Raw genomic sequence first — 27201 nt, 5'->3', positions numbered from 1 at the left:
GGCCTGCCCCGCAGCCCGCGGTTGGGTGGAAATGGGCATTTTCCCGGTAAGATGGCGAATTCCCCTTCTGTGGAAGAGATGGGGGTGAAGCGCTGGGAGACGCGTTGGTGGCACCTCCACGTGTGCGTTTCCTGGCGCCGCTTCCTCAGGGAGCTGTGCAGATAAACGCGTGAGCCTCTCCCGCTTTCCTCGGCGTGACCAGGGCGGCTCTGGCTCAGTGGGGGTTTTCTGCTGGGTCCGTAAAATCCTCCTGTGATCCGCACTGATTTCTGAGGAAAAAGGAAAAACAAATAATCTATTCTGCTTGTAATCAAGACCCAGACTTTACACGTGCTGCGCACGAGGCGGCAGCGTTATTTAATGAATCGTCTCTTGCATGGCAGTCTTGATTGGCAGCCCCAGTTCCAGGCTGGAAGCCTTGGCAGGGGCTTTTCTGTCATTCTCCTTATTTCACACCGAGTGCTGTGAAGTCCCGTCCCTTTGTGGTTTGCTGAGCAAACTGTTGGCACTTCAGTGGTCTGAAGTTGGTTTTCTTCGTCTCCCCCCTCCAGTTTCCTACGTTCAGTGCTGCTCTGTTAGAATTCTGGTTCCCAGCCCTCAACAGTTACTCAGGTGTTGTGGTCGTACTTAGTAAGCATAAATGCTTGTTTCCTCAGAGAGACTTGTGTTTAAGATTTCATGAGTGCAACGTTAATTATTTAACAAGTGTCTAACATTTGCTTCATCACAGGTCTTGGACACGAAAGACCTACAGGTATTTAAAGTGACTGTAAATGGACAGGAGGCAAAATTTGCTTTTGGAGAAAAGCACAGCTTCAAGGGGACCCCCCTGGAAATCTCCTTTCCTTTTGAACTAAGAAGGTACATGCTTTTGCCTGTTCCTTTAGGCATTTTCCAAAATGCACTGTATAAGCTGCTCGTCTTGCCTGGAGGGTTGTAGCCTAAAGCTTGCAAGGGGACTCAGAAATCAGGATGTTGCTTTTCCTTGGTGTATGATCTCATACACGAATTTAATATTTGGCTTTCATTAGACAGCCAAATCTTTGGGACTCTTTGTACCCCTCTCTGGGTCTTGCATCGTGTACAAAATTACTTGCCAAAGAAAGCAGCAAAACTATGTGTAATTTATCACAGTTTTTTCAGTGTTTCTTATTAGTAATATTCTTCATGTTTCAGCTGCCTGAATATTGTCAGAATGGCTAGAGTATGGCAAACATGCAGTTGCAGACCCTGTTTGCCTTTCTTTTGTACTAGGGCTGATCCTGCGTCTCTGTAGAATTGCAGATTTCCACTAGGGTTAGAGAGAAACATGTTTTCAAATAATAAAAGTTTTATTGTGTTGTCAACACTAAACTCAAGTCCCTAAAGCATGGAATTTGAGTTTTGGCAGGATGATAGACAATGAACTAATATTCTGCTCTGAAGCTGCATGAATTAAAAATTTGTTGCCAAATTACAATACATTTTTTCACAGTTTGCTTAGTATGTTGTAAGCCCATGGTATCCTGTGTGCCAGTGCTGAAAGCTGTCACTGTGTAAGGAGGTCCCCTGTATTTTTTAATAAGACTGTATACTATGTTGCTTATTACTGTTTTCTTTGCAAAACTGGTTAGTTCTTCCACAAACTCCTCTCTTCTGGCTTCTATATTTTTTTTTCTCTGAAGTTGTGCAATTTAGAAGTAGACATAAGGTGGAAGGGAAAGGAATGTCATACTGGGCAAGCACTTATGATCTGATATGAAACAACAAATTAAGTACTTGAACAAACAGGCCACAGCAGAAACATAAGCCTGTTTCTTTTGTTTGACTTTTGGTGTTTTTTTCATTGCTGGATTTCCATGTAAGAAACAAAGCTACAAAGAGTGAGTTATGAATTGTGATCGTGAGAATGTATAATCTTGTGTGCATTACAGTCCCCCAGGTAGATCTCAATAAATAGTGATAGGGAAGGGTAAGAGTTACAATTGGAAGTCTGATTGTTCAGTAAGCAATGTTCCTTATGGTAATGCAAATTATTTTCTTGTCAACTGTGTACTTTGGAATACTGGTTATAAACCAGATATGTATACCTGGTCAGCTTATCTAGTGGCCGGCTCCTCTGATTAGATGAAGTTTGTTCTGATTCGTGGTTGGATTGTTAATTCCAGAGAGTTGCATATATAACCTGGAACTTTTGGATAACAAAAGCAAGTACTTCTGTGTGCTTTTGGTATTAGTAGAGGTTTTGATATGTTCTAAAAAAAAAAAAAGAGTATGGATGTGTCAAGTGTGTGTGTGTTCTCTTCTTAGCAAGCTCATACCTGTCTTGCACAGAGCAGTTAGTTTTTACTTTACACCAGATCTGAAACCCTGAATAAAATTTGTTGAACATTTTTTATTTTTCTTGCTAACCCTGCTATTAGTAGAGCTTTTCAGTAATTACTATTTTCAGGTGGGTTTTTTCTCCTTAAGGATCATACTTAAGGAACATAACATCAGCTGCAAAATCTGTTTTGTTTTTTTATTTACAGCATACACAAATGCTGTGTTATTAAGGCGTGTATGTTCTTGTATAGGCTTTATAAGTTGTTTTTCTTTGCTCATTGCAGTGGTTTTCTGTACCTAATGTGTACAATGTTAGATAGGTGTGACAAAACTATATGTGTGCAACTCGCCAAAACAGCTTAAAGAAAAAGGCCGTGTTCTTCTTGAAGAGAGGAGAGGAAAAGCTTCGGCTTCATTAAAACGATGATAGAAGTGTCTTGGCACATTAAGTTTGTAATAAAATAGCTAATTTTAACTACCATCATTAAAAGGCAAGAGTTGTTTTTAATATTGCTAGTAGTCTATTTTTAATGCTTTGAGACAGTGCTGCAGGCTTGTTTTCCATAAATCTTTGTAGAATTTCAATAGTGATCAGGGGGTCTGTCAAAACAGTCTGACTGTGTTCTTTATTGCACAGGGGACAAGAAGCAATTGTTGAAATCTCTTTTGAAAGCTCTCCAAAGTCTTCAGCTCTCCAGTGGTTTTCTCCAGAGCAGACTTCTGGGAAGAAACACCCATATCTCTTCAGCCAGTGTCAGGTTGAGTGGATTAATTATTTTCTTTAAACTTCTTGTTTATGTACCACAGTAATTGCCTCTGGTTTCTAAAGACTTGAAGAGGTAGGCAAGCAAGCAAAAGTACATTAGCCCATAACTTCTAACGTGTGTGTCAAAGGTCCTAAAATAAAACACTTAAGTCAGAATATCACTGAGATTTATCAGTGTGTCAAAGGTCCTAAAATAAAACACTTAATAAGTCAGAATATCACTGAGATTTATCGTATGTTTGCAATTTAATAATTCTGGGACTGCTTTACCTTCTCCAGTACTCTTATTGAATAACGTGCAGTTCATTGCAGTCAGCGTATGTGGCTATTGATCTGTCTTATCTACCATCATTTCTTTCAGAAAAGACTTGACTGTGAAAACTGCCATAAGCAGTAGGAAGTACTAGTTTGTAGATAATGAATTCTGTGAAGGACCTGTATAGATTAGCAATATTAGTTTAATTTATTTCTAGTCTTCTGCATTAGAAAGATTGTTAATGTTTTAGTTTTGGTGGTTTTTTTCGCTCCCTCCAGGCAACCCACTGCAGAGCCATCTTTCCATGCCAAGACACACCCGCTGTGAAACTCACATACTATGCAGAGGTAGGTGAACTGAAGTCATATGTGTCTAAATAAAGACAACTACTACAATGGGTGATTTTTATTTTTGTACCTGCCAGTATGTGGCTAAAATAAAAACAGAGAATATTGGCTTTCACCTTGATGTAAGAGCCAAGACCTGCTTATCTTCCATGTGGCACTTCTCTAGCTTTACCATTTTCTTTTACATATATCATCTCTATTTTTAATTCGCATGTATCTTTTATTTTCAAAAGAAAGCAAGAAAAAAAAAGTGCAGAATAGGAAAGAAATGCATTCTTAAATCAGGAAAAGCTGATGGTAAGACAATAAAGAGTACTGTAAAGTAAAAATACTTGAAATGTCTTTGATGTGCGCATATTAAGTATTAAGTAATGTGGTCTGGTATATAGTTGAGGGATCTTTGCAGTCCTGGCATAAATAGTGCAGTTGTTTTAAGGAAGCAAAAAGCAAGATGTCCAAAGTGACGTTACAATTCAGTAGTCTGAAGAAAGTGAAACTTTTAACTTCTGTCAAAGTTAGGCCTTTTGGTTAACTAAATATTGCCAGTATTTTCTCTATGTACGCTACTTCAGGAAGAGGACTTAACAACAGAACAAATCTGGGCTACTCTTTTTGCTGTCGCTGTTTCTAGTATATTCTATAATCCTGCATGCCAACTAAGTTCCTCATGGTTGTATAACCTTCTTTCAGATATCTGTTCCTAAAGAGCTGGTGGCTCTTATGAGTGCTAATCGGGACGGAGAGATGCCTGACCCAGAGGACAGCAGTCGGAAGATTTACTGTTTCAGTCAGAATGTAAGTGCTGCAGGCCCGTAACCAGGTGCCTAGGGTCTTTACTCCTAACTGTGCAGTTCACAATCACTTCAGATACACTTCTGATATACTTGATGAATCACAGAATCATTTAGGTTGGGGAAAAAAACCCTTAAGATCATTGAGTCCAACTGTTAACCTTACACTGCCAGGTCCACTACTAAACCATGGCCCTAAGACACACATCTTTTAAATACCTCCAGGGATGGTGACTCAATTGCTTCCCTCGGCAGTCTGTTCCAATGCTTGATAATGCTTTAGCAAAGAATTTTTTCCTAATACCCAATCTAAACCTCCCCGGGCACAACTTGAGGCTCTTTCCTCTTGTCCTATCACTTGTAACTTGAGAGAAGACACCAGCCCTCACTTCACTACAACCTCCTTACTTGTAATTGGAGAGAGTGGTAAGGTCTTCCCTCAGCCTCCTTTTCTCCAGGCTAAAAAACCCCAGTTACTTCAGCTGCTCCTCTTAAGACTTATATTCTAGTCCCTTTGCCATCTTTGTTGCCCTTCTTTGGACACATTCCAGCACCTTAAAGTCCTTCGTTTAGTGAGGTGTCCAAAACTGAGCACAGTGTTTAGGGTGCGGCCTCACCAGTGCCAAGTTCAGGGGGCAATCGCTGCCTTAGTGCTGCTGGGCCCGCTATTTCTGATGCAGGCCAGGATGCTTTTGGCCTTCTTAGCCACCTGGGCACACTGCTGGCTCATGTTCAGCTGGCTGTTGATCAACACCCCAAGGTCCTTTTCCTCTGGGCAGCTCTGCAGCCACTCTTCCCCAAGCCTGTGGCGTTGCATGGGGTTGTTGTGGCCCAAGTGCAGAACCTGACATGTCACCTCATTAAATCTCATACAATTGGCCTCAGCCCATCAATCCAGTCCATCCAGGTCCCAGTGCAGAGCCTTCCTACCCTCAAGCAGATCAGCACTCCCACCCAGCCTAGTATCATCTGCAGACTTACTGAGTGTGCACTCCATCCCCTCATCCAGATCATTGATAAAGGTATTAAAGAGAACTGGCCCAGGACCAGGAGAACAGCACTTGTGACAGGCTGCCAACTGGTTTTAACTCCGTGCACCACAGCTCAGTCACGTGACTGACAATGGTTCTTTGCCACTGTAAAAAAAAATGGGGTATTATAAATTTCCACCAGTAAAAAGTCAGTAGATGCTGGTGATATTTACTTTTCATTCTGACATGCCCAGAAAAGCCTGTCAAGTTCTGAAAATACCAAGGTATACTTAAAGCTAGAACTGTTTTTCTGTCTTCACTTGTTCTTGGGAAATAACATTTTGACTTGAATAGTATGGGAGTGAGTTTTGACAAGCAGATCCTGTAATTTTTAAGCTTGCCAAGACCTTAGCAGTGAAGCTGAGCGTTTGAACCAATTTTTAACTTGAAGTTAGGCAAGTTCCGACAACAGATTTATTTATTTTTTTAAAGTTGAAAACTTTAGCATTTATGAAAGGTATCTCCAGCTAATAAAGATTAGGATTAAGTTTTATTAAGTGGTGGAGCAAGTTTAATGCTTCCACTGTCCTTACAGAAGCTATCTCAATTTACTCTCCTGGCTTTTTTGTTCTGACAGCTTTTTGGGTTACAGTTCTGATGTTTGTGGGATGTCTTGGGGAACTTAGTTAATTTTGCTGAACAAGCAGATAAGAATTGACATAAGTTTAAAAAATAAACTGCTTTAGTAAGCTGATCTGGGCTGCTGAGGGACTGAATGAGTGTAAGGAGGGATGGAATTGTGTGACCAGGGAAGAGAGGAGAGGAACCTACTCTGAACTGCAGCAGCTGTTGGGTTGATTTGACAGCTGCTTGAAACCTGAGAGAGGCAAAAGGGGAGAGAGAGAAAAAAGAATTGTCACCTTATCTGTGAGCTCTTCATTATGCAGTGTCCTGCCTTCTCTGTGGAGCCAAAACGTTTACCAGTCTTGGTGTAGTGTGTAAGTCTACGTTGTATGTTACCCAGAGCTGTGTGATATCTGGAAATACACTGTTGATAAATTTGAGCCTGTACAAGGAATAACATTTAGTCTACTTGAAATTATACTACACTCTTTAATGCAGAAAGCCGTTAGATTAATTTGTTAGAAAAAGGTGCGTTTCATGAAGCAAAAAAGTCAAATGCATTAAACACAGAATACATACATGAAAAAAGAACAACAAATGCATCTTCCAACATCCAAAACCATGAGATTGATCTGTTAGAAAATCTGTGGGTTTCATTAGGAAAAAAAAGACAAAACGCATCAAGCTCTTGGATATGTATGTGTGCTGAGCTTTCCTAAAATGACTTTTTTTGCTCCTGCGTGGCCAGGCTGGTAAGAAGTGTAGTGGAGAGCAGCCTCTGTATAAATGAATTTATAACCCAACAACTGTTGAGATCTGAAGTAACTTCAAAATTCCAGATTACCAAACTGGGCATTAATATGTAGGGCATGACTAACAGTCTTTTAATAACCTGTCTGTAACACAAGTCAAGGGATGTAAATCTTTTCAAGAATGTATTCAGTGGTCTAATATATAAAATAAAAACACACGTGATTATATGGATATTTTAATAAATTATATGGAAATGGTTTGGGGATAATAAATGGTGAAATGGAACGAGTTTTAGTGAATTCATTAAAGCTCTTCCTGCATATCTCTGTGCAATACATCTGCCCTTTACCTGAGCAGTTCTCTTAATTTCTCCGTCAATAAAAAATGGAACTGGAATGAATATGGAAAACTATTTTGAACAGTAGCAGATCCAATAGCATTTTTGTATGCTCTTACATATGCAGATTTTTTCCATACTGAAATGGTACTTAGAATTTTGTGGCCTTTGCATGAAAAATTTGTAAACAAGGACTTTTTGTAGATAAAGGAATATAATCTAGGGAGAAAAATACAATGCCTTTATTATAACATAGGACAGGAAACTGTGAAGAAAATGTACGTGCTTCTTTATTTACATACCTTTGCTTTTCCTAGACTACATCAGTTGTTGTGATACCTCACATTACATATAAGATTTCTTTTTTCATCTGTTCTCCATTAGGTTCCCATACCTTGTTACTTGGTTGCTTTAGTGGTTGGAGCTTTAGAAAGTAGGTGAGTGAATCTGCACAAAGTATAAATATTAATAATAATAAATCTTCAGAGTTGCCTCTTTTTGGTTCCTTGGTCATCTTTCCAGTTTTGAAAGGTCTTAGATAATTCAGTGAATCTGTTTATTTGTATCAAACTGTGTGTATCTTGAATCACTCTTGCATCATGTTTTCTGTAGAATATACTTTTGCTGTAAGTTGAAGAAATACCATGAAGAGTTTGGAATTTCTTTGAAACAGTAAGCTTTTCTAGCTCAGAGTATAGTGTGTTATTCCTTCAGTAACAGATAAGCCTTGTCATGGACAAAAGGCAGAAAATTGTAGCTTCAGCCTCACTGCTCATCGGTACAAGGATACGTTAATCTAGCCCATAATAATGCTTTCATATTAAGACTTCAAAGCATTTTAAAATACATAAATGTGTTTTCTATTTCTTTGTGCTGAACAGTGAATGTGTGAGGTTTGTTTATTTTCTAAAGCTTTTTTGTAGTATTACTTTAGCAGTGGAGAGGTATAAGAGAGGAAGAGTCTTTAATGAGTTTCTTCAACAACGTGGGTTACTCATGAACACACCTGAACAGATGCTTTCTGAATTAGTTTCCTTCAGAAGCATTTTGAGTTCACAGTGTCTTAGTGGCATTTTTACTTTCAACAGAAAGATTGGCCCAAGGACTCTGGTGTGGGCTGAAAAGGAGCTGGTGGATAAATCAGCCTATGAATTTGCTGAGGTGGGTAATTAAAAAAAGGTTTGTAAACTAAGTAGTGTTTTGCATAATTTTGGAAAAGAAATAGACTGTAGTTCAGTGTTTTGTTCATCAGTAGCCCTCCTTTCTCTACCTCCTAACCCAAAAAATGCTGTTTTTTTTTATCACAACACAGTACTACAGAACAGAAATACTGGTACAGTCTTGTACTCATTTTGCATGTGGGAGATGACAAGATGAAAGAGAATGAGATGTGGGATCAATAGCGTATTTCTCGTTCAGTGTTTGTAGGCAGAAGTTATGGTAGAAACTAATGTGAATTCTTGTTTCAGACTGAAGCTATGCTGAAAACAGCAGAGGATTTAGCAGGACCCTATGTATGGGGACAGTATGATTTGTTAGTCTTACCACCTTCTTTTCCTTATGGTGGGATGGAGAATCCTTGTCTTACTTTTGTAACTCCAACACTATTGGTAAGTCTAAGAGTGATAAAAGTCAGCTTTTCCTTAGAGCTTGCTAATCCATCAAGTGATGGATAATAATCCACAAATTTTATTAATCTTCTCCCTAGAAAGAGCTGTAAATGTTCCTACCCCATTTGTAGTTAGGGATCATACATAAAACTACATTAAGAGATGCATTTTGAGGTTTACTTGAACTGACAACTGCCTTGTCTTTTTTTTTTTTAGGCAGGTGATCGATCTCTGTCAAGCGTAAGTGCAAAATAGGGTCATGTCTCAAAGCAGAGCACAACTGGAAGTTGTTTCTTCACTTCTTTTGTAATAGATATCTGAAAACTTGGTCTTTTTTTCATTGGGAAAATTAAAAGTTAAAACAGTAACTCAGAAAGTCTTATAAAGTGAGTTTTAGTTGGAAGTAACCCCAGAAAACTGGAGATGTCTGGTTTGTGTAACAAACAGATTCAAATAACATGGATGCCTGTGTGCATAGGGGACCGACTGAAGTTAGCTGCTCTGTAGCTCTTTTCCTGTCTTCTGTATAGGTATGTTTAAAAACCACAACTGAATCAATCCCATTGAAATTGTAGGACCTTCTTCCTTTATATATGTCTCTGCCTTACAACTCACAGTGTTACAGCTCACTTTTAAAGTGGAAATCATGAGTGTGGTTTGGCTACATTTGTTTCATTTTATGCAGAGTTGAGTACTCTGGATGCTGTTTTATCACTTACATCTTTCCAAGAATACTGAAATATTTGACATGTATATTTTCTAATATATCACAAATCATTATCCTTCTAGAGGTCACTGTTTTCTTCCTGGTTGATATTTTAGCACACCTCAGCACTGCAGCAGTTGCTCAGGTGAGAAAGTAGTACTAGTCCATACTTGACATCAGTCCAGTATTCTGAAATATTATTTCATAAACCAGTACCTGCACAGTGCTACTAGAGGAATTGTTTTTGTTGATCAGTGCAGATCCATGACTTGCAGACTGGACATTCAAAATTATTCCTGGAGAAGGTTTGGTAGTATAGTGTTAGTCCTCTAAATAAAATTTATGTGGATAAGGTTACAGAGCTGTGAATGCTGACTGACTTTGGGAGTGTAGTGCAAAAAATGAGATCCCATCAGGATTTTTTTCTTTCTGTTGGGATTTGATGTTAATTTTCCAGAGGAGTCTAAATCTGTCATTGTTTTCTGTGTTTTAGGTTATTGCTCATGAAATCTCTCACAGCTGGACAGGAAACTTGGTAACAAACAAAACATGGGAGCATTTTTGGTAGGTGTGATGGTCAATGCCATGCAGATCATATTTTAAAATTACTCTGTAAAGAGGCCAACTAAATTAATTTAATTCACTTTGCCATCCTCTGAGTCCTGACTTTATCAATGTATTTCCAGGCTGAATGAGGGACATACTGTGTACCTGGAACGCAGAATTGGTGGTCGATTGTTTGGGGAGCAGTTCAGGCACTTTCATGCCCTAGGAGGTTGGAGGGAACTGCAAAATACAGTAAATATTATTGAAGTTATGATAACTTTATGTTGAAGCATATATCTAAATAAAATAAAGCTGATTGGTGTGTTTTCCACAAATAAGTCTTGTCTAGGCAGTTTTCCTTATGCTTTCTTATTAGAGGATGAACAACTTTGATTCCAAGGTATGCAATCTCTTCCCAAGGTATCAGTCTAACACACTCAGATTAGATGAGGGTTTTTGAACTGTTTTAAGATGCTTGGTAAGGATGAACATCTTTACAGACTCTCTTGGTTGTTCTGGGCATGGCTAAATTGCAATGTTATCTGTTAGTATACTGATAAGCAGCTGAAAGATGGTCAAAATAATCTGCAAGCATTAACTTCATAATTTCCAGAGCCTCATGCAAGTAACTGCTTTCTTTTTTTCCTGTGTACTACATTACAATTGAACATATTCATAATCTGTTGCTGTCTGGGAGGGTTATTTAGTTTTGTGTTTAGGTAGCATAGTTAAACTTCATATTTCAGACTTCCAGCCTGTGATGTTTCCAGCCCTCTCATTCAGTTTGGTGATGCAGTTTACCTGGTTCACTATGAATATTTCTGCATTGTATTTTATGATTTATACCACACATTTAAACCAGGTGGTTTAAATAGTTTGCTAATAAAGGTATAAATCTAGATAGTTTATTAAGTGCTCATTATTATAACAGACATGACAGTAATTAAGTGCTTTGAGACAGCTGGAGCACAGGGTGATTGATCATAACATCTTTGTTTGGTATGAAATCAGACAGTGATAGAATAATAAAAGAAGCTTAATGAACTATGTTCTGTGCAGGTTCAGAATTTCAGGAAAAATAATGAGAAGGAATGCTTTGAAATGAGGCCATCTTAGTTTTGGATGGATTATGCCTTTATAAATATGCTTAGTAGTGACTTGCAAGAGAGCTAGTTTTCCTAGATGAATATATTTTCTTGTGTCTTTGTCACAGATAAATACTCTTGGAGATAAAAATCCTATAACTAACCTCGTCCCTGACCTGAGTGAAGTAGATCTTGATGAGGCCTATTCATTGGTTCCTTATGAGAAAGGCTTTGCTTTGCTTTTTTACCTTGAACAACTTCTTGGAGGACCAGGTAACTGTTAGTCAGACTTTATATATTATTGTTTCCTGTTTTCATTTCAAGCACTGAAACAGTTTGTTTTTTAATTGTTAGATGTCTTCATTGGCTTCTTGAAGGCTTACATTCAGCAGTTTGCTTATAAGAGCGTAGGAACTGAGGACTGGAAGAAGTTCTTGTACTCCTACTTCAAGGATAAGGTAGAGCAGTATTTAAAAGTGATTGATGGAAACCTTTCAATTTCTTGAAAATATGGCATAGCTCAAGAATTGCTTTCTTTAAGGACCAGTTCTTTATCTTTCTCTTCTTTATCTCAAGATCTTAATATGATGTAGTCTGGCATTATACAAAGATGAGATTGCTTTTTTTTTTTTTTTTCCTAGAGGGGCTTTTGTTTTAAAGTAATCTGTATATGATTCTCCAGGTTAATTGAAGGAATGTTAAAAAAAATAAACTAGTTTTCATAGGTTATACTTTTCTCTAAAAATCACATTTAAAATTGAATCTGAATTTGTGTTGCTTTTGTAGGTAGATGTTCTGGATAAAGTTGATTGGAACTCATGGTTTCATGCTCCAGGAATGCCACCAGTGAAGCCTACGTAAGCTGCATTATTTTATAGCTCATCTTTTCCTTCTCCAAATTTGTGCATGATTTTCTAAACAGCCATGAAGCAGTTTGTAAACAAGGTGAAAGTCTTCCAACAAACGTTTTATTGGAAAATACCCTAGTACTATGTAGAAATTGATATGTGTGTATAGGAGGAAAAAATGTTGCTGTTAATATTTTCAGTTTTTAACTCTGATGGAAATTTGTTTTGCTCTGAAGGTTGCCAGGAAAGATTCTGGTTTTACCTGTTAGGTTATTACAACAATATTGTTTTCAGCTATAAGCTATAATACATGTACAAGCATATACGCTCAGAAGTACTGATCGCTTTAGGATTGTATGGATCAAGTGATAGCGTCGCCTCTGCACAAATTGCTTCTAACTAAAACTGAAATATATTTAATGAAAATAGATCTTTTGTAAATTGTGTTGCAGTATTGATTTGAAGCCTGCAATGAACAACAAATGTGGAGCCATTTGAAAATAATTCCTAAGCATTCTTGTAAAAATATTACCGGAGCTTTTTGTGTTTCCAAAGTGTGATCCTTTGTTTTTAATATTTGACAGGTATGATATGACCCTATCAAATGCTTGTGTTGCCTTGAGCCAAAGATGGATTAAAGTAAGTGGTTAAAGAACGCTGAGGTCTCTGTATCCTGAAAAGCTAGTTTTCTGTATTAAAAGTGAGCCATTCTCTTCTGAAATCTATCATTTGCTGAGAGACAATGTCTGGTGATAGTATGGCTGCCAGGGATTTTGCATTTCATAGGCTAGTCTTTCATCATCGAGTCTGTGGATTTGCTGTGACTTCTGTACATGAAGTGCAGTACGTAGTGTAACAAGGCATGCACACAGCCAGCTTTTTGTTGTAGGTATGTAGTAACCAAACTGAGAATACTCTTTTTAAAACCCAGATATTATGACTTGGTTTAACAACAAATGCCAAGGTGTCTCTACATTACAGAGTATATTGTATTAACAGTAGTTCCCTTACATTTTACTGGAGCTAGTGTACATTTCTCATGAAAAACTGGAATACATAACTCTTAATAAGTAACTAATACCAAAGTAACTAATACCATGCAGTTCTCCCACAATTTTAAGCATAAAAGTCATACAAATAATTCAGCATACCTTTTTGTTAGTTCTGTAGCTTTTCACTGTACTTTAATGTTATCCTTAACTGTCTTCTTAGTGTTAATTTTCATAAAAGAAAGTATTTTGATTTTTCACTTAACTGTAACAGAATGGCAGTGAAGTTAGAAATATCAGTGTAGTGAAAGCAAGTGAAAATTGAAAAACACCAAACATCAGACAGAAACATTCAGGGTCAGGCTGGACAGGCCTCTGAGCAACCTGCTCTAGTTGAAGATGTCCCTGCTTACTGGGGGCAGGGTTGGACTAGATGGCCTGAAACATTCCAGCCTGGAACATTCTATAATTCTGTGATAAATCAGTATCTTTATGTGGAATGGCTCAGTAGTAAATGCGGATGTCCAGACAAAAATTGACACCTGATTGTGCTTTGAAACAGCTATTGAAAACTAAAGTAACCATTCTCTTATAGGCAAAAGAGTGTGATTTGGGTTCGTTCAGCTCAGCAGACCTGAAGGAAATGTCATCTCATCAGCTGATTGAGTTCCTGGCACTGTTGCTTCTGGAGGTAAATGTGCACCTGGGGTAATTTGATTCTGGTATCAAAGAAGTAGGCACAGAAGCCCAAGTGTGCTTTGGCTTTTAATATCCATTTTAAATATTGCTAAAATAGTCCTCTCTCGCTGTACATAGTTACTAAAACCTTCAACCATGCCTCCCTAATTATGGCTGGCTCATCAGCTAGTGAGCAATATATACAGAGCATTTTGGATTTAAAGGTAAAAACAAGCTATAAGATGCTTGAATTTGTCTGGTTTTGATGTTACAGCAAATAAGCTATAACTGAAACAGAACAAAAATACTTGTAGTGTTTCAGTAGTACTGGATGTGGGCATTTGCTAGCATTTACTCCTTGCCCCTTTCCTATGAGAAGGTGAAAGGAACAATTATAAATACTGGTCACAGCAGGCTTTTAATTCCTATGTAGCATCAATATTTTTGAGTGAACCTGTTTGTTTTTGAAGTGCATGGCTTGAAGTGTGCCTCTGGCTTGTTCCAACTCCATTATTTCCTTTTTCAGGCTCCTCTTCCAGTGTCACATGTCAAACGAATGCAGGAAGTATATGACTTCAATGCTATATACAACTCTGAAATAAGAGTCAGGTTTGTTCTAGTATGGGCATTTTTCTAATCTTAAATGCTTTCATGAAACAGACTATCCTGCTTCGTAAGGGTTCCGAGACATGCTGTTGTATAGACTTGGTGCAGGGTGTTTGGGGGGTTTTCTTTATTTGTTGTTGCTGTGGGTTTTTTTCTAAGTACATGTGCAAGCATGCCAGAGTGGTATTCTGTTAATTATTAATTGGGTAAATAGAAGAACTAGAAGTGAGCAGTGGATCAGCTGTGCTTATTTATTATTGTTTCTTTCATGTCATCCTAGCAAATGAACCTGATGACCTGATAACTTTTATTTTGTGGTTGGTATTCGGTAATACAATTACCTCTGATTGAAACATGCTTGAAAAATCTTTCCAAAAATTGTGTCAGGAGCAGGTCTTCTGGACTTACCTGATCAGTTTTTCTGCTGATGTGTCAGTGTTTTTTTTCAATGCAGCTTGGAAGCTTTTTTGTCACATCTTGATGCTTGCTATCACAAAGCTTTTGTCCCACTAAAGAAAAGTAATTATGAAAGGACATTTCTAACCAAGTATGAAATGCTTCTAGCTAAATGGCTTGATTCTAAGTGCCATCCTAATTTCTTCTGGTTTGTATTTACATATTGTGTTTACACGCCCCTTGTTAGAAAAAGGTATTTTTGAGGACATAAGTAAACTTCACAAACACCTTAAAATACTACATATTGTGCTGCTATCAGGCCCCTGGGTATATTTGAAATAGTGACAGTTATTCTGCCTTAACTAGCTTAGAGTTCTTGGTTTCTTATTAACAAAAGTAAATATTTTAAACATACAGTATAATTCCCATTTTTTGTAACAAGATTTATTTTTATTTTAAAAACAAAATAAGCACATGCCAGTTGCTGGTAACATTTTGTTTTGGGGGGTGTGTTGTGTTGTTTTGGGTTTTTTTAAATCACTTGGTCAAATGTTACCACCTCTAATTCTGAGAGATGCAATTGAACATTACTGTAATATAGAAGAAATACATAGCTACAGAAAACAATCATATTATTTTGGAGGGACTTTTGAAAAAAAAAGTCAATTTTAGAGAAAAGACCACTTTTGTAACGTGCCAATCAGACACTAAATATTTGATGTTGAGCTTACCAAGAATCTCATTCCCATGATGACACAGCACTGCCCAGAGTGTTGATGGGAACAGACTTGTAAGATGACTAGCCACAGCAAACAAAAATAGAAGTGTAATTATTTTTTTTTTCTTTTTCAGATGGCTGCGTCTCTGCATCAAGTCCAAGTGGGAAGAAGCTATTCCTCTTGCTCTCAAAATGGCAACAGATCAGGGCAGGATGAAGTTTACTCGACCCTTGTTCAGGTAAAAGTAATCTCTAAATGGTAGGAGCTCATGCTGTTGGCATTTTTAGCATAATGAAATGTATAATACTTGACAATCTCCATGTGTTTATGTTATACTTCAAAGTGATAAAATACAGAATTTCCTGTATACTGTGAGCAAGTTTATCTTCAGGGTCGCTTTCCACTTGCTGACTTTCTTTAATAGAAGAAAGGCTAGTCTCTCAGTATGCACCTTAATGTAAGGCTTTCAAAGGAGAAATAGAACCTTGAGAAAATCCCCATTGTAATATTTTCATAGATGTTTGTAATGGTGTTTTTTTGTTTGTTTGTTTTACAGAGACCTTTACAGTTTTGACAAGAGTCGAGATCTGGCTGTCAAGACATTTCTCGAGCATAGAGCCTCTATGCATCCAGTCACTTCAATGCTTGTGGGCAAAGACTTGAAAGTGGATCAGTGACAAATTTACTGGTTTCATTGAAGTACTCTTGTTGCTGACAGAAGATTCTACAAAACGCTGATAGGCGTGCTTGATTATGCCATAATCTGCTGCTTTGGTACTAAATTAGCTTAAAATGAACTTTTCAAATCAGGTTCAGTACTTTCTGTTTTGCACCTACGAGTATAATGGCACAATTGCTAAATCTCTGAAATGAGGAGAATGATTTTGTCACAAGCAATTTTTAGAACACAAACAAAAGCTGTTCTGAGATGGAGTCATTTGTGAGTCATGGAATTTAGAAACATGGAAAATGAATTGGTGGAGGGTATGGCTCTTTGTGCACAGCTTTTTTTTTTCTTAGCAGTGTAGCTGATGCTTCAAGTATCTGAAGACTAAAAAAATAAATCTTTTTCATTGTATCCTTGTCTGTGTATTGATCTGTACAACAAATGTTAAAACAATAGTTTTGTTTTGTTTACTCTTTTTGTGGGAGAAATTTTTTGTGGGTCCAAAAGGACTACCAAGACCTAAATGGATCACAGCGTTCTTGTGTTAGAGCACGATTTCCATCTAGTCGTATTTGTCAGTTCTTCAAGTCAATCACAAAATTATGGTTTTACTTAGTTCTTGGATCCTATGCTGTGTGCTAATAGTTTGTAATACTTCCTTGTTGTTGTTGTTTTTTACCAAATTTCAGAATTTAAAACGTGCTATGCATTTAGTAACTTTAAATTATTTCAACCCACTATATATTTTCAAAACTTCTTGTTACTGCTGGAGTGACTTAAAGCCCAAGTCTTTCTTTCCCCCATGTGAATTTTTTAATAGTTTCATTTTTTTTAACCAGCTTTGGGCACTACCACTTACAGTAATAGAACAACTTCGAGATAAGTTTAAAAAACAATAGGAGGGCTGCGTTTCCTGGAATTGCTGCAGCACTTCAGTTCAAGGTGATGGTTGTGGTGAAACTGGTGTGACTACTGCCATCCACAGGTGAGTTTTTTAAGTGATCTTGAGAGGAGCTGCTTTTCTTGGAGGAAATCAGTTAGCATTCATTAAATCTGTTGACACAGAGGTAACCCCCAATGGAGATGTAACAAAGGGGAAAAAAAACCTGCTGTTTTAGACGGGGAAGATACCAAATATAAGTCGTGGCAAAAGATTTGGATTTAATAATGGCACGTAGCATGGGAGCAGAGAGCCTATCAATCCATTTATTTCTGCTCTGAATTTTGATCAGTATCAGCTTTCAAGTAGATGGAGTTCCACACTTTACCAGAAGATTCATCATTTTCTGCTGGCAGCTCGAATATAAATTAAGGCATGAACATATCCTGCTGGATTTTATTGATTCAAGGCATCCTGAGTTCTGCCATTCAACTTCAACCTACATCTGGCTAAGTAGTTTAAATAGAAAATACAGGAAAATTAACTCTTAGGTGACTGAGGCTCAAAAAATCAGTTTGAATTCTATCAATGTTGTGCCACTCAGCTTTTAATAAAAACCAAAATAATGTAAATTCCTTGTGTATAAAATATTACAGGCTTTCTTGGGTTATTCAGTCATTCATTTCTTGCTGCTCCCCTGAATAAGTGATACCTTCTGCTAGAAGACTCCCTGAAAATAATATTTCTATATTTCAGATTAAATATTTTCACAGTTCCTTTTATTTAACTTCCAAACTCCAATTAGGCTTCTGCTACAGCATCAACAGAATGAATGGGGATTCTCCAGGGCAAGGCTCTGTGGTAGGAGGAGGGGGCATCTGGTGTTAGCAGGTTCTGATTCAAGCTATTGGCTCACAATGAAAGCTCCTGTTCTTTGTTCAGGAATGTTTTTTGTTGATAGTTGAGGGGTAACATTTTGTCATAGAAGTCCATAAGATATATAGTGATTCGGCAGTTGGAGTTAATGCTGCCAGCTAATCCTGATTTCTTAACTGTCAGACCTGGGAAAAAAAAAGTAGCAGCAGGCATAGGTTTTGCTAGTGTTGTCCTGCTCTCCTGGCCCAATGTCTCCACACAGACTCCCACCCCTGGGTCTCAAGTTGAAATTCCCAGCAGTAATTCACCGCAGGGAAGCGCGCTTCATAGTAGCCCCTTTGTCTGCCAGCACCTGGGGGCAGCGTGGAATGTTGTTATTGTTCTGTCTTTAAAGGCAAAGGTATTTTCAGCTGCTGTGTCAATATGGTTATTGCTAAACTTTATTTTGGCACCATCTGAACAGGTATTTCTCCACATCTTCTCTTTGTATCTGCCTGCAGTAAGAAGCATTGGTGTAGCAGCACCAGCCTCGGCCATGGGCAGGTGTGGCCTGGTATTTGTGCTGCCTGTTCGGGCAACACCTTCCAGAGCAGAAGTGAAAGGGTAACAACTTTTCCTCACCTACACTACAAAATTATGTTATCTAATGTCAGCATGGGACTGAGCAAAGCAAGTCTGCTGCCTGCACTGCCTGCTCTCAGCCTGCTCTGGATTGAGATGTACGGGTATGAACCAGTCTCTTTTCAGTCCTAGCAACTACTCCGTAACAGGGTGACTCTTCCAGTCCTGCCTCTCATAGAGGTTTTCATTAGTGTGACCTACTGCCAGGTGACAGATCTGTTAACTTCTGTTAAACCCTTAAGTTTTTAGAACCCTTAAGTTTTAGAACAGAAAACCTGATTTATTTATCTTCTTATTTATCTACATCAACTCCAGCTCCTAGATTTTCATTTGTGTTCCTGAGGTGATCTTTGGAAAAAAAGTCCTGTGGAATAGGGGTAGTTTTTTGCTTTTCCATGAAAAGGGTGTGCTCCCTGGGTTTGGTTTGATTGGATGAAGTCAGCTGGGTCCATCGATCTCCCTTATTTGCAAAGGAGGGAATTTTGGGGGTGGATTTTCCTCTATCTGATTGCAACACCGGACTCCAGCTAGACACTGCTCTACAGGCTGCTGCCTGGCTAATGTAGGGAAGCTGCAGGCTGCAGCCCTCTCAGACAAGGGACAATAGTGGGGAGAAAGCATGCCGAGATACACAGTACACGTCCGAGGGGAATGGCTGGCAGTGCCTTGCCTGCAGAGCACCAACACCATCCGGTGGCTGGGGAAGGAAGCTGTCAGGCGGTACATGAAGAACAAACCCGACAACGGGGGATTTGCCTCGGTGGAAGAGGTGAAATTTTTCATTCGAAGATGCAAGGGACTTGGGTTGCTGGATCTTGATGATACGGTGGAGGATGCTCTAGAGGACAATGAGTTTGTTGAAGTGGGTAAGCAAAACCGTGGGCGGTGGTTGGCAGTGTCTGTGCTGGCATCTGAGTCAGCAAACCAGTGTTTAGTTGATCTAAAATCACATCTGAGAGTCTGAGATTTTCACGGAAAAATACCAAAATGCACCCTTAGTTTTTCAGTATAGAACTATACAAGGAATGGAAGCTAGAGGATTCCATATACATCATTGGTATGTGATACCACGTGCGCTATATGATTGTATGGGATATGGAGCACATGTCCAAGGGTTGGGCAGCTCTTTGGCCTTCAGAGTACCTTAAATAAACTACATAGTCCCCTTTTATTTTCCTAGAAGCACACAAATATATTTGGGGCTGCTAACAGCAAATAAGAATTCTTAATGGTGTATATTGCAAGGAATAACAAATTCCTTTATATGTAGAATACAACTTAATCCTGTTTGTTTTTATTTGTGTATTTCTTCTAGTTATAGAAGGGGATATAATGTCTCCAGATTTCATACCATCTCAGCCAGAAGGAGTTCATTTGTATCCTTTTTTGAGCATGTTGTGAACATTTTTTATAATTCCAGATTTACAATTTCCTATATTTCCCTATTCTTTTAGAGTTCCTTCATTCTTAAAACACATTGCCAGCTGTAATTGAATGGCCAGTACCTGTGAAATCCTGTTTGCCCTTTGTTTTCCTTCACAGAGCTTTCAGATACAGCAAATACCGAGAACCAGAACAGGTAGGAGTAACCAATAATTTTACAACTGGGTAACAAAATCCTGCTGTTCACTAGAATGTGCTGAGAGTTGTGCTTCTGCAGCATTGGGAGAGCAGGGGCTGTGAGATTGGCTGGGCCTAGGATCCTAATATAATATTATTATATTTTGTTAGTGAGTTCCTGCCTTACGAATGAGTGTGAGTGAGCTTCCTGTCATTGCTGAGTTTTGTTTGGTGGTGGTTTTTTTTAAATTCTGCTTATTAAGTAACTTGGTACCTATATGTATCCCAAACTAAAAGGTGGTTCTTTGGTGTAGTATATTTCTTTAGATGGCAACAGCTTAACAACGGAGGACTTGGTCAGTTTAGGAAAGGGGCTCTACAAGATTAAGGTAAAGATTCTGAACAAATGCAACTAAACATTACATGCTTATCTTTCTACAACTAAAATGCAATAATGACAGATAAACTAATGTTTAAACTCTTCACATTTTAGCTAACACCAGAAGCTGAAGCTAAAGTCAATCAATCACGAGAAGTGATTGAAAGGATTGTAAAGGAACAGACAGGTAAATATTTTCATCTCTTAACTGTTAATTGTTTAGAAAACTTCACTGAGTTTCCTCCTTAGCCAGCATTGTGTGTTTCTTGCAGTTGTTTATGGAATCACCACTGGGTTTGGGAAGTTTGCCAGGACTGTCATCCCAAACAGCAAGCTGAGGTAAGTTGTGTGTGCAGCTTTCTCCATCCCTTTCTCTTCAGGAAAGGAAGAAGAAGGAGCAGTTCAACCAGTACACTTATCCTCTGGGGTGAGATGAGAGGGGTATTTCCCTCTGTTTTGTTCAAAATAAAACCTGATGACACTTATTTGGGTTATTACCTTTTTTTTTTTTTTTTTTTTTTTTTTTTTTTTTTCCATAGGGAGCTTCAAGTGAACTTAGTTCGTTCACATTCTGCAGGTAATGAAAAATGGCTTGATGTGTTTCACTTTGCTGCTGTTGGTAGACAGTTAGTAACCCAGAGTGTTACTGTTTCAGGTGTGGGGAAACCTTTGACCCCAGAGAGGTCTCGCATGCTGTTGGCACTGAGAATCAATGTCCTAGCAAAAGGATACAGTGGCATATCCCTAGAAACGCTCCATCAAGTTATTGAAGCATTTAATGGTAAAAGATGTTTAAAGAAAATCCTCCTTTCCCTTTTTTTTTTTTTTTTTTCTTTTAACTGTTTCTTTAAAGGGTGTAGTTTAATGCGTCAAGCTTAGAAAAGTTTGTCTTCCATCTTGGTAGCTGTGAGAGATCAGGACTAGAACTTGGCTGTAGAAGCTCACAACTGGAGTCAGTTCTTCTGTTGAAGAACTTGGGGTATGAGAAGAACTGACAGAAAAAGCTGAGAGAAAGGGATATAACAGTCAAAAGTTTGGGAAATGAGCCTCTGAGAGGTCAGGAAATTAGACTAAGCTTGCCTAAGAACATGACTCTGACTCTGAGTGAGCTCTTCTACAAGGGCTCAAGTCTCTAACTTTTGTCCAAGTGGGTGCGTGCTAATGTGTGTGCCAACATCTTTAGGGATGCCAGGATTTGGGGATGGAGCTACTGCCATGTAGAAAACAGCATATGTTGGTCCCTGATTTTTCTGCAGTTCCCTGTGTTCCATTTCTTCATTTCCACTTGTTCAGTACTCAGAGGACTAGGGTGGGGTGGGGGAAAAAGGCTCAAGAGGTAGGTTTGTCCACATCGGGTGGTCACCCTGCTATGGAGAGCTGAGGGGAGTGATGTTCTAGCTGTCTGGCTGTAGTTGCAACCACCCCAGGCTGTGGTCCTCCCATTCCAACCCTAAATGCAGACTAAAAACAGAAGGGAACTGATTTCTTTATAAACTGCAGCTAGCCTGTGACAAGGGGCAAATCCCAGTCTGTAATGAGAGAAGTCCTGTTGGTGCCCTTGACCATTTTGAAGGATGTTACTGTGACCATACTTATGCTGGCTTCTCTGTTTTCCAAGGAGTGTATTGAGGGGGAAAGTTCCAACAGGAGACATTTTTGTTTTCTTTCTAGCATCCTGCCTTCCTTATATCCCAGAGAAAGGGACAGTTGGAGCCAGCGGAGACTTGGCCCCCCTCTCTCATCTTGCTCTGGGATTAATTGGAGAGGGAAAGATGTGGTCCCCAAAGAGTGGCTGGGCTGATGCTAAATACGTAAGATTTATGCAGCTGATCACTTCTTTTCTGCTTGCTGGTTCATTTGCCAAATTGTATGTAGCCTTGCAAGAAAGAGCTTTGGCTCAGAATAATAATGTAAAAGGTTTTGGATTATCTGTACCAGATTGAACTGGGACTAGGTTGCCTTTATCAATTCATCCTCTTCCTTGAGAAGGGTGGACACATGAGAATGGAATAACTGACCTGCATGTCACTGGAGCAGAACTGAATATTCAGCATGTTATTAAGTCCTAAAGAAATATCATGCCATAGTATTGCAATACAAGATACCACAGTGACATTGTTTAGGACTTGGAGAGAGGGACAGGGTATGATACCAGCTATGAAAGTGCTATTACTAAATCTTCAGCTCCATTGTAGATTTTCCATAGAAAAGAGTTGGGGAATCAGTTATAAAGGAATAGTTTATGCCAAGCCTAACCTGCTATGAGGCAGGGTAAAGGCAGAACTACCTTCCCAAGATGTTCTCAGACTTCTCTCCTATTACTATGTCTCGTGAGCTAATACATGGTAGGTGTTAATAGTCTGTGACAGTATCTTGCTTCAGTGCTCCTACTGCCTTCTTTTACTGGCTCTGGGAACTGAGATGCTAGTTTGGAAGCCCAAAAAAATTGTGTCCTTTATTTAGCTCTGCAGAAAAAAAAAATATTAAATGTTTGTGATGTAAAGCTATTCTTGTCCCATCCCTTAAGGAATTTGTTAATATTTTTATTTATGCAAATATATAAGTTTTAGAAGCTTTAGTGATTGAATTACTGAAAAAAATGTTTTTCATTAATTACCTTGTCATTAAACATCACAGGTCCTGGAAGCCCATGGTCTGAGACCAATTACCTTGAAACCAAAAGAGGTAAGAAAGTATAATAATGCTACCTGATGGAAAACAAGCATAGGCAATCACTAGTTGCTTTATACTTACAATTTAAGCATGAAATAAATTAATGGTCATTTAAAATCAAGCTCTAGAAGGATATTAATGAATCATTATTGGGAGAAGGATTCACCTCTCAAAGTGTCACCTTACTGGACTTGACAAGTCAGACCTGAGCTTGATGCTTAGATTGTTTCTGTGGTCGGTGAAGAGAGACAGGCATTGTTAAAACTGGGTGACATGAATCTCACTCTAAGCAAGATTTGACGGCTGCGGAGATCTCTGAGAAGGGGCTGATAAGATAGCTGTAAAACACCACCAGGAGCAAGAAGCCAAACCCAGCATCTCCTAAAGGCAAATGGAAGCCTACCAGGGATCTTATGTTTGCTTAGAACAAACCTGAAGTTAGTTTCAATTGAACCCAACTAATCTTTTAAAGCAGTTGTAACTTCCAGTGCTGTTTTAATTCTCCACTTCCTCATTATGATTGAGTTTGCACTCCCCATGCTCACAACTTCTTTGGCTTAACTAATAACTTAAAAGAAATTAATAAAAGTAGCATTCCCCTTCCAAAGGACTGGAAAAGAATAAATATTTCCTGTACTTTTCTAGCTTAATCTTGAAATAGTATTAAATAAATCTTTTGCTTGGAACTAGTAGAGCTCCAAGGGTGTCTACAGTGACTTCATGAAGTCATGAACATTGACAATTTATGTAGCAAAGATGCCCAATCAAGCTGAGCGTTTTATGATTTCAGGGTGATCCAGAAAGCTGAGCAAAGGTTTTCAGCTCATTCATATGCAAAGGAAAATTATCACAGAGATGGAGAATTATCATAGCATGTGGAATAGCTGCAATGAATTTGCTTAACATCTGCTCTCTCTTTGAAGGGTCTGGCTCTTATCAATGGGACTCAAATGATCACCTCACTGGGATGCGAAGCAGTTGAAAGAGCTGGTGCTATAGCTCGACAAGCTGACATCATCGCTGCCCTTACACTTGAAGTCTTGAAGGGAACAACAAGGGCCTTTGACACTGGTGGGTACTGGGCCTTTCCTGCCTCTCTGCTTCACAGCTGTTGATAAGGGAGACAAAACCTAACAGTCTACCTCGTTCTGTAGATATCCATGCAGTGCGCCCACATCGAGGGCAGGTCGAAGTGGCGTTTCGATTCAGGTCCCTCCTAGATTCTGACCATCATCCATCAGAAATAGCAGGTGAGCAATCTTAACCTTCACTCTCTGAGGTTACCAGGACAAGCTGAGTCCTTCAACAGAAGCCGTTTTGTTTGAAGAGTATTTGATTTTTTCCCTCCCTTGTTCCTTCTAGAGAGCCATAGATTCTGTGACCGAGTTCAGGACGCGTACACAATGCGCTGCTGCCCTCAGGTGAAAACTGGCTTTTATTTCCTTTCATAGCACTAGGTAAATGATGGCAAGGTTCCCACCTCAGAAATACTTTCAATTACGCACTGTCTGACTCCTTGAGAGGAAATGCTTTTATTTTAATTCTCCCTCACTTCAAGGTTAGTATTAATGAAAACATGTAACTCATTGACCCCATCCATGCACCCGTGGCAGTGTCTAACAAAGCTGTGTTCAGGTGTTGGGAGCAGGAGAAGGAGCTGGTTTCTGGGCTTGCAGGCTTTGAAGGGCATTTCTTCTACAGTGTGGAATTGGGGAAAGGTGTTTCCAGAAGCAGCCAGAGTGTCGTATCTCAAACTTACTAGAAGAACCCAGTCCCATGGGTTTAACACGAGCAAAGCTATTACGTTAGTGGAGTGAATAGCATTGCTTAATTAATGAAAGGGTGTTTTTTTTCTGTGGGAGCTTTGTAAAGCCACTTCTCCCCAAGTAATACTTCTGCCACTGAATAATTATCTTCCATTTAGAGTAAACAAACCCAAACATGTAAAAAATTATGTAGTCCAATTACCCTTTCAGCAATACTGCTATAATAATAATTAATCTAATCTTCTGGGTGTCTAGGATAGGCAGTGATGCTCCTAATTTTAAAAGCAAGTCCAAGGCCATCTTAATGTGTGGATGGTAGAGACTGGGATGATGGAAAGAGGGTGCCTGAAGCTCAGTCATCATCCTGAAGGTGAATAAAGCATAGATACTGAGCTCAGGTGCTTATGTCTTTTGTTCTAGGTCCACGGAGTTGTAAATGATACAATTGCTTTTGTGAAGGACATTATGACAACTGAAATCAACAGTGCCACAGACAATCCTGTATCTTTTTGATAACTCTATTTCTATGTAAAATTCTGTTTGGCCCTTTTTGTAATTTTCTTTTATATAGAAGGCAAAAAAGCCATAAGTGGTTTTGGTCAATAACTAACATTGGTTGCAACAGCAACTTCTCTTCCTGTGTGCTGGGGCAAGGAAACCACAAATGTATATGGTTTAGTGCATGTTAAATGTTTCCTAGATTAGATTCAATATACTTATATTGAATATGTAGATAGACAGGACTTGGAAACCAAATGGATGTAGGCAGATGGTAACTTGTCATATATAACTCTGCTGGTGCAACAAGAGTGAAACATGCACTACAGAGCAAGATTTGCACTCAGGGAAGGCAGACCAATGGCTGTTGAACCTCATGGTGGCTCAGCCTGGTAAACCCTGTGCACAGTTCTTGCACTGAGCAAGGCTGAATTCCTCTCAGCAGTGTAATGATGCTGTACATTATCTCAATATCTGATAAGTATTACTGCTTGTAACCTGTCTAAAATCTAAATAGGGAGAATCTACCAAGGAACTATGCTAGAATCCAAATGTATATGTTTCTTTGCACCCCTCACCACCCCAGATCAAAGACCTCATTTTATGCAATCTATTTGGAAAAATATGCATCACAACTGTATCTACAGGTTTCACAGGTTCATAGATCATAGAATGTTAGGAGTTGGAAGGGGTGTCTGGAGATCAAGTCCAACCTCCCTGCCAGAGCAGGACCACCTAGGGCAGATCACAAAGAAATGCATCCAGACAGGTTGTGAAAGTCTCCAGAGGGACTCCACAGCCTTTCTGGGCAGCCTGTTCCAGTGCTCCATAACCCTCACAGTGAAGAAGTTCTTCCTCATGTTGAGGTGAAACTTTCTGTGTTCCACTTTGCATCCGTTGCCCCTCGTGCTATCACAGGGCACAATTGAAAAGAGACTGGCCCCTCCTTCTTGACACCCACCCCTCAGATATTTGTATACATCAATAAGAACTCCTCTCAGTCTTCTCTCAATTTGGAGAATTGAGATAGGGTCTTCATTTTCTGAAAAGTGAGCAGGCAGAGGTAATATAATGTACTTGCAAATAAAAGCCTATTAGCACAAATATTCCTTCAGTTAAGATATTCTGCTTACTGACAGATATCTGTTATGTAAAATGTATTTCACTCTTGTTTGTGCCTTAGCTTCTACTTAAAGATGGTGTTTGCTGAAAGAGCAGAGACCATTTCTGGAGGAAATTTCCATGGTGAATATCCTGCAAAGGTAATTAAGCATTTTGACAAAGGGAAAAAAACCTACATTTTAGTTTCTGTTTGTTTTTTTTTTCTGTCATCTGGTTTAATGAGATCTTCTTTTATAGGCTTTGGATTATTTGGCAATTGGTGTGCATGAACTTGCTGCAATTAGTGAAAGAAGAATTGAGAGGCTCTGCAACCCCTCACTCAGTGAACTGCCTGCATTTTTAGTCACTGAGGGAGGTCTGAACTCTGGCTTCATGATTGCACACTGCACAGCAGCTGCCCTGGGTGAGTGCTTGAGCAGTATCTTCAGGAGAGCAAGCCAGAAAGACCAATTTATACTGAAGCAGTTGTAATTTGATAGTAGATACAAAGGCATCTCATTCCTGTTTTCCATCTCTTCTCCATGTGCTCTGTGCTGTCTGGGTGCAGTTTGAGCACTGAGAGCAGCTGCAATTATTTCAGCTCGTGATTTTTTTTTCTGCACTGCACCATGGGATGGGCATGTTTCTCACTCTTGAGTGTGGAAACCCGTAGGTGGACTGTGGTGGGAATCCTTGCCTGCTTGCATCTTTATGGGATTGGCAGGGGGTGCTCTGATTTACAGTCACCAACATCAGAGCTCTGCTTGCAATCAGTGACAGGAACCTGCAAATCAGCTCAGATACAGCTGTAATGAACACCAAACAGGCACCGTCTAAGCCACTCTGCT

The 27201-nt window shown here is 39.0% G+C and overlaps 2 protein-coding genes across 2 annotated transcripts in view; both read left to right on the top strand.

Annotated features, from left to right (window-relative positions):
* Positions 1-51: 51 nt before the first annotated feature.
* On the top strand, positions 52-16074 carry LTA4H (leukotriene A4 hydrolase). Its single transcript, XM_010008073.1, has 19 exons — positions 52-120; positions 707-861; positions 2942-3062; positions 3605-3673; positions 4364-4468; positions 7534-7586; positions 8238-8310; positions 8619-8759; positions 8976-8999; positions 9959-10029; positions 10152-10263; positions 11225-11369; positions 11451-11554; positions 11883-11953; positions 12529-12583; positions 13529-13624; positions 14138-14220; positions 15466-15570; positions 15889-16074. The coding sequence occupies exons 1-19, from the start codon at positions 52-54 to the stop codon at positions 16007-16009; spliced, it is 1773 nt and encodes a 590-aa protein (XP_010006375.1). The 3' UTR covers positions 16010-16074.
* Positions 16075-18966: 2892 nt separating this feature from the next.
* Positions 18967-27201, top strand: part of HAL (histidine ammonia-lyase) — a 13391-nt gene continuing 5156 nt past the window's right edge. Inside the window, exons 1-16 of the mRNA XM_010008028.1 lie at positions 18967-19242; positions 19692-19752; positions 19928-19955; positions 20251-20325; positions 20430-20502; positions 20588-20654; positions 20855-20892; positions 20971-21096; positions 21987-22126; positions 22953-23000; positions 23912-24059; positions 24143-24238; positions 24351-24409; positions 25175-25255; positions 26449-26514; positions 26612-26777. Coding sequence (XP_010006330.1) covers positions 18996-19242; positions 19692-19752; positions 19928-19955; positions 20251-20325; positions 20430-20502; positions 20588-20654; positions 20855-20892; positions 20971-21096; positions 21987-22126; positions 22953-23000; positions 23912-24059; positions 24143-24238; positions 24351-24409; positions 25175-25255; positions 26449-26514; positions 26612-26777 — 1519 coding nt within the window. The 5' untranslated portion in view covers positions 18967-18995. The remainder of the gene's footprint in view (positions 19243-19691; positions 19753-19927; positions 19956-20250; positions 20326-20429; positions 20503-20587; positions 20655-20854; positions 20893-20970; positions 21097-21986; positions 22127-22952; positions 23001-23911; positions 24060-24142; positions 24239-24350; positions 24410-25174; positions 25256-26448; positions 26515-26611; positions 26778-27201) is intronic.

The sequence above is a fragment of the Chaetura pelagica genome, unplaced genomic scaffold (genome assembly GCF_000747805.2).
Source record: "Chaetura pelagica isolate M959 unplaced genomic scaffold, ChaPel_1.0 scaffold50, whole genome shotgun sequence".
NCBI lineage: Eukaryota > Metazoa > Chordata > Aves > Apodiformes > Apodidae > Chaetura > Chaetura pelagica.
This window is presented reverse-complemented; position numbering and strand designations above follow the sequence as displayed.

What these genes read in the sequence shown, in the direction of transcription:
- LTA4H (XM_010008073.1), top strand. Translation starts at nt 52, where the DNA reads ATGGCGAATTCCCCTTCTGTGGAAGAGATGGGGGTGAAGCGCTGGGAG. An exon ending in TTTACTGTTTCAGTCAGAAT is followed by an intron (nt 4,469 to 7,533) that starts GTAAGTGCTGCA and finishes GTTCTCCATTAG; the next exon opens with GTTCCCATACCTTGTTACTT. An exon ending in TTTACTCGACCCTTGTTCAG is followed by an intron (nt 15,571 to 15,888) that starts GTAAAAGTAATC and finishes TTTGTTTTACAG; the next exon opens with AGACCTTTACAGTTTTGACA.